Source organism: Berghia stephanieae, chromosome 14 (assembly GCF_034508935.2).
Source record: "Berghia stephanieae isolate SIO BIC M18660-M18661 chromosome 14, UCSD_Bste_1.3, whole genome shotgun sequence".
NCBI lineage: Eukaryota > Metazoa > Mollusca > Gastropoda > Nudibranchia > Aeolidiidae > Berghia > Berghia stephanieae.
In genome coordinates, this window is record NC_088373.1 from 21,220,346 (window position 1) to 21,230,345 (window position 10,000).

Genomic DNA, 10,000 nt, shown 5'->3' on the forward strand with positions numbered 1-10,000 from the left:
AATAACAAACACACTGTTCAGATAGAAAATATTTGAGTCTTGCCTTTGTTAATTGATACAGGTAAGTTAGGAAAATAAATGCTAGTAAAAACGATCAGCAAGTTCGTGAACACTGCTTCTCAACTCGAACATATGTTTTCATCAAATCTACACACATCATGTTGTGAGCTGAATTTTAATGATCTCAGTTGTCATTTAAAGGAAACCCAAGAATTTTAGAATAAAGAAAAATATTGAACCTGGAAGTCAAAAGGGTTTGTAGCACAGCAGGCATTATCAAAGTATAATTTTAGTACCGACAAATTAAAAAGAAAATGTGCTTTTCTTTAAATGCTCCCAATCATCATATACTGTTTAGGTTGCAAGATTAATAAAAATGTTATCTACTCTGATTCTCGTTAAGTTTCCAGCTGGTCTGTGAAAAAAAAGCCTTAAGCATCATAGAAATACAAAGAAACAGTTTTAATATATAGATGGGTTGTAACAAAAAAACCATTTTAACACTTACAATACAAGCAATTTAAGTCTATTACAGACAAAAAAAACCCCCAATAAAATAAACATGAACATTTTTATGGCTGGTTTCACTGATATCACTCACACATTGGGGTTTCAGATTCTAAGATGTCCACCCTATCAAATTTGGATTTGTGCTTGTTATGTAAATGGTAGCGTATTTTGCGACGCAGCACTGCCAAAACAGAAAAAAAATGCAATAACACAAATGCAGCACCATGGAGGGGGTGGAAGTTTTCTTTTAAAAGGAATGGGTAAATTAAAATTGATCCCACAAATATCAAAGGAGAAGAATGACAAAAAAATGACTCACCATTGCACGTAACACGTTGGTTTGCAAGTGTATAGCATTCGGGTTGAACCTGGGTCCCAGACTGGCAACGAGGTTTAGTCTGTGATAGTTGTGGATGAGGCTCTGACTGAGTTGGGGAATGAGCACTAGGTTCCAAAGACAATGATGTACTCAGCATTGGGTACCTCACAGAGTACGTAGAGGAATCAGACTCGGAGTCAGCAACAAAATCGGGACCCTGTATATTTTGTGGAAAAGATGACAGATCAATCAATTTATTCATGTTGACAATAAACATGAAGAGCCATTGTTTAATAATCCAACTAAACAATTAGCTGGTTAATAATGCAAGTATAATAAAAAAGAGTTGAGAAAGGCAGACATATTGTCTAAGTATTTAATATGTTCAACTGTGCTTGGATAAATATAGATACACCAACCAGGGTTTCAGTAAACCGTTTTTAACCAACTCTTTAAATCCTACACCAGGACCAACAACTACAAAACAATTTTTTATATCACTACGATTCTGGACATATAAACGGTTGTCATTGCAACAATATGAACTTCCTAACCTTGCAACTGCAATATAGTTAACAAAAAAAGTTGATAAACATTACGATGCAAGAGAATTTGGACAAAATGCGAGATCAAAAGTATAATCCCAACAGAAGCTATTTTAATTTTTCCTGGAAACGCATCATTTTCACATTTTGTCAAATAAAAAAACAACGACTTCAAATGTGAATGGCTCATCAATGAATATCACTTCAAAATATAACGAGGAAGGTTTAAAATAGTGTTATTGTTGGCGAAGTCCACTGCAAAGAAAAATTTTTAACAACAAAAAACTAGGAGATCTCACTGGTGTAAAACAGTGTTGTCCTTGTCCTGAAATATTGTATTGCGCCTAACAGACTGCAGGTCTCATCTTTTGTGGCAAATGTGTTTTGTCCACCACAAAATATGTTGATGTGAAGCATTTTGAGCATGGTGCCAACTGTGGATAAACGCTATACAAATGTTATGATTTTATTTTAATGTACATACTTACCACAAATGAATCATGTGATATGGAACTTTGTTCTGCATCACTTTCAGGCTCTGAGTTGGAGTCTATATAGAAAATAAAAACAACAAAAAAAAAGCTGAAGACTATCATGTGCAAGTTTTTCTCTAAACTCTTAAACAAAAAATCATGCCATCTTGTGCTGTAAAAGGATTTTTTAAAAATTATTTACCTTATGACTATTGTCCTTTGGAAAAAAAAAGAAAATTAAGTCCGAAACCTTCTGGCTATTTTCTTTTAAATTTCAAGAACGTCAGAGTTGGCAAGGGAGGACGGAAATATAATTCCAGAAACCAATCTGTCTATAATCATATCCATATGATAGTTTTTCGTTCAAGATTCAGGTACAGTCCACTTAGGATAATCGCAATACCTTGGGATCATCGAAAATGTTGGGATTAACCGAAATTCAGTTTCCTGTCCACTATTTCAACATTTTACACATTTATTGTCAACTCAAACCAGTAAATAATATTCTTAGTCCACCACATACAGAGCAATTTGATTGAAACAAAAACCATATGGCAGCCCCGTGTAGATTTGTCAACCAAAAGCAGCTATGAAGCAAGCCGATATCTTATTCAGATTGGAAGAAGTTTCAATCTTTTTTCTCAACAATTCAACATTTGTCAGAGTTAAAGAGATTAGCCTTAATGAGAGACAATAAGCTCTCACCAAACTCGTTGGTCACAATGCACAGTTGTTAATCCTAAAACAAAGGATATCGCTCAGTCTCTCTTTATAACTGTCATTTATAACCTGTTGTCAAGATTATGACCAGCCCCACCCCTCTTCTATTTAATGGCCACCGATGACGTCACAAACCCATACTGCAGAGCCCCGCCCTCTTTCGACTCTAACAGAGTGGTGACACACTACTGTAGCATTAAATCCTGCTCACTCTCGATTCTTCAACCTGTCACGATTTCATCCATGATGAAATTTAATCATGATATACTGTTTGATTTCTTGAATTTACCACTTTTTAAAAAACCGAAGTTTGTTGCAATTAACCAGTGACTTTTATATAGAATTATTTCCATTGCTTAGGAAATATTGTGATTAACCGAAAGTTGCGATTAAACGAGTTGCAATTATCCGGAGTGGACTGTAATAGTATTACACATCATGACTCAAAAAAAAAAAAAAAAAAAAGCAAACTATGTGTACCTAAATGTTATTCATTTCCTCATCAAATTACATTCTTACCATTAACATCATAGATCACATCAAAAGGGTTGTCTGGATTGACAGCAAGACATTTTTCAGGATTTTTAAAGCTCAAATCTCTCTGATCTGAAGTTACAAAAGAAATAGCATATTCTCAACATTAAACTATGATTTTGTGATGGCTGTGATATGGCATACTGTATGCATAAAGCAAGATGCAAAGACAGGTTTAAGTTTAAATTATTTTATATTCTTTTCAAAAATCCATTCTAGTTTTGCCAAAATAAAATAAACACGAGAAGTGTTGAGTTGGATAAAGCTAAAACTAAAAGTAGTAGTGGTAGTAGTAGTAGTAGTAGTAGTAAACGACAGATCTTACTCACTAGTGTGAATCTACAGTCTACAGAAGTTCCCGAATTATCTGACTCCACTTCCAAATGACTGACTGACAAGTGACAATCATCAATCGGTGTGTGTGTGATTGTGATGTCTACCCTATTGAAAATCTTAAATCAACAGTGATGTAATAAGAATGGCCAATAACTTACCATTTAAATTATCTCGGTGTCTCTTCAATGATGCCTCCAGCATCAATTTACCCCACGATGCCATAGACGTCTAGTTTGGAACTCAGCAAGTGACGAAAAAATACTTGCGGCTATAGAGAGGACGTCCGTCGGCCACTCTCTCCGCAAGTCAATTGTCAGTGGTTATCAGATAATCATTGGTTCTTGAAAAATATAGAAACACAGCGGTTCATTTAAAAAGACTCTTTTGTAGATCAAGATATAATGTTAGGTATTGCACTTTAAAATCTCTTCAGACATAGAACGGGTCAACTTGACGTCTAGACCAAATCATTTCGAAGATCGATATGGCAACAGCAACGCCTGGAATGGAGGATTTAAATGCGGCATCTGACGATTCTACTGCTATGACAGAAGATGCTCCATTTCACGACGTCGAGATGGCTTCAACTGGCATCAGGCATCAACATGGTACTCAATAATGGGTTTGATGAAGCGTTTGACTAAGAATTAAAGCTGATAACTGATAACCACCTACCTACTACTGACTTGCGGAGTGAGTGAGTGCCGAGTGCCTCTTTATGCGCGAAATTGACTAAACATACGTTTCACGAAAAAAAGAGTTACTATGTTTGCTTGTCTCTTGTCACCAAGATAAGAATCCGGACCAAGATTCGATAAATCTGTTTCTAAAAATAGATTATAATTCGTATATCTTGTTCATTCCTCAGTTCATCAACTTTCACACAATTTTATATTAGGTTTTCATTACTATAAAAATCCATATAATGCTCTAGAATTTTAGAGAAAATTTCGGAAAGATATATTGCCTCACTATTGAAATATATCGATGAAAACACTGGTACCCCTATTGTACTTTTTTCAGGCGGTCACCTTATTGACCAACGTGAAAATTTAGGCATAACTCTTCTTACTGTGGTGTTTAACAAATAACTTCAATACTATGATTTACAATTATATATCCTTGACGGTTGGGTTGACAACTTTAAACTAAAAATAGAAAAGTGAATGTGCTAGAGGTCAAATCAATAGGGGGACCGGATTTTGGTCTCCCTATTGGTAAAGTACTGTAAAATGAACTAATAGGGGTACCAAAAGTCTCCCTATCCGGTATTAATACATATATATATATATATATATATATATATATATATATATATATATATATATATATATATATATATATATATATTTTAATAATTGGATTCAATAGTCTGATGTCACGCCGCCCGGCGACGGCGGCCATCTTGGTTCTAAACAAAGAAAACCATTACTTTTTATTCTTCATGCTGGCTAGAACTTTTCATATGCCTTGTGATCCGAATGTGTAAAAGTCAAAACATGATCAAATTTATGGGGTATTTTCCCTCTAGATATGCTTTTATGCTCGCCGGAGAAATATTTCATACGGGCGACCGCCATTGTTACGATAGTTTAGAGCCAGTGTTACTTAGTTACCATGCGTCATTAGGAAGGAAGTGACGTTACGACTGTTGAAAAGTATTCGTAAACAGGTGCATGCGTAAGCAACTCAGAATAAAATGGATGGATAGAATAAAAAATGAAGAAGCATGGACAAGAACACAGCAGAAACCAGTGGGAGAGGAAATAGGAAGAAGACGATGGAGGTGGATTGGACACACGCTTAGAAAGAATGACTCCACTATAACAAAGAAAGTATGAGACTGGAACCCTCAGGGCAGAAGATCAAGGGGAAGGCCACGGGGAACATGGAGAAGAATTTAAAAAGCTGATATATACAGAGAAATGATAAGACATGGAACGAGATTTTTTTTTTAAAAAGTTAGCTCAGGATAGAGAAGGGTGGAAACTGTTTGTCTGTGGCCTATACCATGACCGAGGAGGAAAATGGCAATGATGATGATGAATAACAGAATTCATATTCTCAACTCATTACTAAATCACACAAACATTAAAGCAACGTGTGTTTGTTTTGTTTTTCAAAGCAAAGAAAGAAAGAACGTTGGAAAAGAAACGTAACGAGTCCCAGGTTAAGTTCTCAGATAATTGCCCTTGGTAAATGGATTAATTAATCGAGAAAAGTAAGAAGCTCACAACGTTCCCATCCGGAAGTATATCGGACCAATACACAAAAATATGTGTAACCATGAACATTTATAGTCTGGATAATACAGTCAAGTGAGAATTACTCACAAACGCGGATGGCAAAAAAAAAAAAACAAAAAAAAACAAAAACAAACAAAGACCCGAGTGAAGTCAACTTCATTCTATCTATTACAGCCTCCCACAAACCATCGATCCCTTTGATTAAAAAAAAATAGTGTTTACATTACGTAAGCTGCTGTCCTCTTAATTAAAGGCCACAACCAAGGGAGATAATCTGTGGTGATCAGCATTCCCTTTATATAATATATGATCTTGTAACAGCATCGATTGAGCATCATCACCAGACACTCATTAGTAACAAAATGTCATGGCCTGTCATTACTCCCCCCCAACCAACTCATTCACCGTCATAGTAATATCTCATGTAATAACAACCGGTGTAGGCTGCTTTTATGATGGCATTGCCCTACGTAGCCAAGGAAATCGTTAATGAGGACCCCCAACACCGATAGTAAGGAACAAGTCTGAATATTTTATAAAATTTAGCTTATAATATTGAGCTTTAAGTAGCACAATACCCACTAAATGTGCTCAAAGCGCTTTACAAGGGGTCCCTGGTCAACAGCAACATTTAACATGAAGGACGGGACATGAGGCCTGTTAGGCGATATTACAATTTTTCGGACAAAGACAACGCTGTTAACGGCCAGGAACTCACTTTACACCTGAGAATGGTGAGAGAATGTGAGTAAAGAGCCTTTTCCAAGGACTCAACTATGCGTCGAGCGCGAGGCTCGAACCCAGGACCTTCCGATCCGAAAGCGAGTGTCATACCTCTAGACCACATAGCCGCTGAGAAAAACCGGAAAGATGCGCAAATTTCATAAGATGAGTTATATATGCAGTGGTGTAAACACATCTTTCTGATATTTCACACTATAATTTTTCTTTCTATTTCTATTAGAACCCAAGTTATGATTTTTTTTATTTTTAAAAAAATAAAATGTGTTGCTATGGGAAACACTTTATCTTCGATTTTTGGCTCATATCTCGAATGGAAGCTTCCCGCATGTTCCCGGATTTTCTCAGTCAGTTTCCCATAGCAACTAATTTTATTCCAAAAAAAAAATATATATATATATTCATAACTTGGGTTCTAAAATACATAGAAAGAAAATTTAAAGTGGTAAATGATCAGAAAGATGCGGTCTATCTACACTACTGTATACATGACTCAATTTATGAAATTTGCGCATCTCTCCGGGTCTTCTCAGCCAGTCACAATATAGGGAATGAGATGAGCGGAAGAGTAGCGTCCCTTGATTGGACGTCACCTTACAGAGAGAACGTCAATTTGGGTTTTAAGTGTCTCTAGCCGCTTTCACCGGAAGCGAGGACGAGAGACGCATGCGCACAACCAACATGACGTTCTCTCTCTAATAACTTTTCTGCCGGTGACGTCACAGACTATGGGTGACGTCCAATCAAGGGACGTCACTCTGCCGCTAATCTCATTCCCTATAATAAGCAACAAACAAAATTGGCATATCGGATCCTAACTCAGCATTCAAATTATGACAAAGTAAACAAATGATAACGACGATGACGTTTCCGAGTCCTAACGGGAAAAATAAAAAGGTTGACACCCTAAACTCAATCCACAAAAAGTTGGTTTAAAAAAATAAAATAAAAAATAACTGGGCCATCTTTCGATTAATTTGTTTTTACTTTTCTCTGTTGGATCAGTTGACACGGGCGTTTAAAACTCAATAACCATGGGCAAGTAGGACGCTATTTGGTTGGACAATGTCGCAATCAATGAACGGAGGGAGGGAGAGAGAGAGAGAGAGAGAGAGAGAGAGAGAGAGAGAGAGAGAGGGGGGGGATGAAAGAAAGAGAACAGAGAGAGGAAAAAAGAGAAATAGAGAGAGAGAGAGAGAGAGAGAGAGAGAGAGAGAGAGAGAAAGAGAAAAAAAAGAGAGAGAGAGAGTAGAGTAGAGTAGAGAGAGAAAGAAAGAGAGACAGGAAGAAAAATAGAGAGAGAGAGTGTGTGTGTGTGTGTGTGTGTGTGAGAGAGATAGAGAGAGAGAGAGAGAGAGAGAGAGAGGGGGAAAAAAAGAGAGAAGGGGGAGGGAGGGGGGCAAGGAAGCTAGATCAAAAGTGCCACTCTACATTTCTTTGGTCCCTGATTGAATACAGCCATAACAAGAAGACTACTGTCTGGGGACAAGGGGGGGGGGGGGGGGGGGGGGGGGGGGGGGGGGGGGGGGGGTAAATCAAGAAGCCACAAAATAAATGACTGCTGTAATGGCATGGCAGGGATGACAACGACAAGACATCAAAGGTGACGACCAAAACCAAAACCAAAACCAAACCAAAACAAAACGCTACTCCATGTATTTATTCTATCCAATTCAATTAATTAATTAGTCATTATCACGCCCTTCCACGCGCGGCATCGTTAGATACCGTCGCCGCCTGGGTATTCCATGAAGGAATAGATAGAATGCGCTTGGACAAGGAGTTCACAACATTGCCATCCGGAAGTATAACGGACCAACACTAGAAACTCTGTGTAACCATGAACTTTTATAGTCTGGTTAATACAGTTTAGTGAGAACAACTCACAAACGCGGATGGCAAAAACAATAACAAAGGCCTGAGTGACGTCATCTGCATACTATCTATATTATAGACTATAGATAGAACTAAGTTGACGTCACTCGGGTCTTTGTTATTGCTTTTTGCCATCCACGTTTATGAGTAATTCTCACTTAGCTGTATAGATAGTAGGAAGTTGACGTCACTCAGTTCTTTGTTGTTGCTTTTTTTTTTTTGCTATCCGCGTTTATGAGTAACTCTCACTAAAATGTATTATCCAGACTATAAACGTTCATGATTACACATAGTTTTGTGTGTTGGTCCGTTATATTTCCGGGTAGCAATGTTGTGAGCTTCTTAGCCAAGAGTACACTATCTATAGATAGTATGCGCTTGGCTAAGAAGTTCATAACATTGCCATCCGGAAGTATAATGGACCAACACACAAAACTATGTGTAATCATGAACGTTTATAGTCTGGATAATACCCGTTTAGTGAGTATTACTCATAAACGCGGATAGCAAAACAAAACAAAATAACAAAACCCAGAGTGACGACAACTTCATTCTATCTCTATCAGATGTGCTCGGAAGTGGAATGGGCAAGGGGTAGAGAACAGTTGGTTAGTCGATTTAATTATTGCTACCTGTCTGTATAACACTGCATGAAACTGGGCGGATAAACAGCAGGGGAATTATTATTATTACTATTATTATTATTATTATTATTATTATTATTATTATTATTATTATTATTATTATTATTATTTATTATTATTATTATTATTATTATTATTATTATTATCTTTATCATTATTATTACTACTATTATTATTATCATTATTATTAATATCATTATCATTATTATTATTAATACCATTATTATCAATATTATTATCATCATTATTATTATTGTGGCTGCGAGGGAACCTCTTGTCTTATCCAATACTTCGTGAAGGTATTTGTCCCTCAACCACCCCCCCCCCCCCCCTCTCCTTTAAAACTTTTCGTGTTGAGGGAGAGTGAGAAGAACGGTGTAGGATGGTGGTGGTAGTAGTGGGGCTATATTATTGATTTCGTCTCTCAGTTTCCCCCTGCCTTGTTTGGCTCTGGTGTGAGGCGAGGCGGCTGGCTGTGAAATGATGATGTATATTGAATATTGATTAAGCTTTTTTTTTCTTGGGGGAGGGGGGGGGGGGGTTGTTTTGTTCTGTTTTGATTTTCATTTCTCATAATAGAAGAACGGGGGACGAAGTGGCCGAGTGGTTAACTCACTCAATCCTAGAGATTTTTGCTTCTTTTCAAAATTGGAAAAAAATGTATTCAACATGAACATGTATAAATAGTTTTATTCAACTATCATTAACATGTAAGAACTAAAAACATTAGCTTTGATACTACGCCTATATTTTGTCTCAGAAAAATGGAATAAATAGGCACGGGGTAAAAATAACCCAGGGTAAACTACGGATATAGTCGGTGTTAGGGTTGAGTGAGTTAAGGCGGTACCTAAACTGTGGTTCGGAAGGCCCCGGGTTACAGTCCCGTTTCAGGTACGTTTATTAGTGGGTTTGTTTTGTTGTTTGTTTTTTTCACTCCCTGGGAAAGGCGGCAAGATTATTAACCCCCAGTTTTCTCGGTTTTGGTAACATGGAAGATGGTTTTTGTTGATATCAGACCTTTGCCATTCGCGTAGTTTTGTGTGTTGGTCCGTTA

General features: G+C 37.0%; 2 protein-coding genes across 2 annotated transcripts in view; both read right to left on the minus strand.

Moving 5' to 3' along the window:
- Positions 1 to 3,801, minus strand: part of LOC144960046 (uncharacterized) — a 9,422-nt gene extending 5,621 nt beyond the window's left edge. Inside the window, exons 1-4 of the mRNA XM_078892994.1 lie at positions 3,596 to 3,801; positions 3,087 to 3,173; positions 1,863 to 1,924; positions 830 to 1,046 (exon numbers count right to left, since the gene is read on the minus strand). Of these exons, the coding sequence (XP_078749120.1) occupies positions 830 to 1,046; positions 1,863 to 1,924; positions 3,087 to 3,173; positions 3,596 to 3,659 (430 nt within the window). The 5' untranslated portion in view covers positions 3,660 to 3,801. The remainder of the gene's footprint in view (positions 1 to 829; positions 1,047 to 1,862; positions 1,925 to 3,086; positions 3,174 to 3,595) is intronic.
- Positions 1 to 10,000, minus strand: part of LOC144960162 (amyloid-beta precursor-like protein) — an 82,474-nt gene that overhangs the window by 59,679 nt on the left and 12,795 nt on the right. The window lies entirely within an intron of this gene.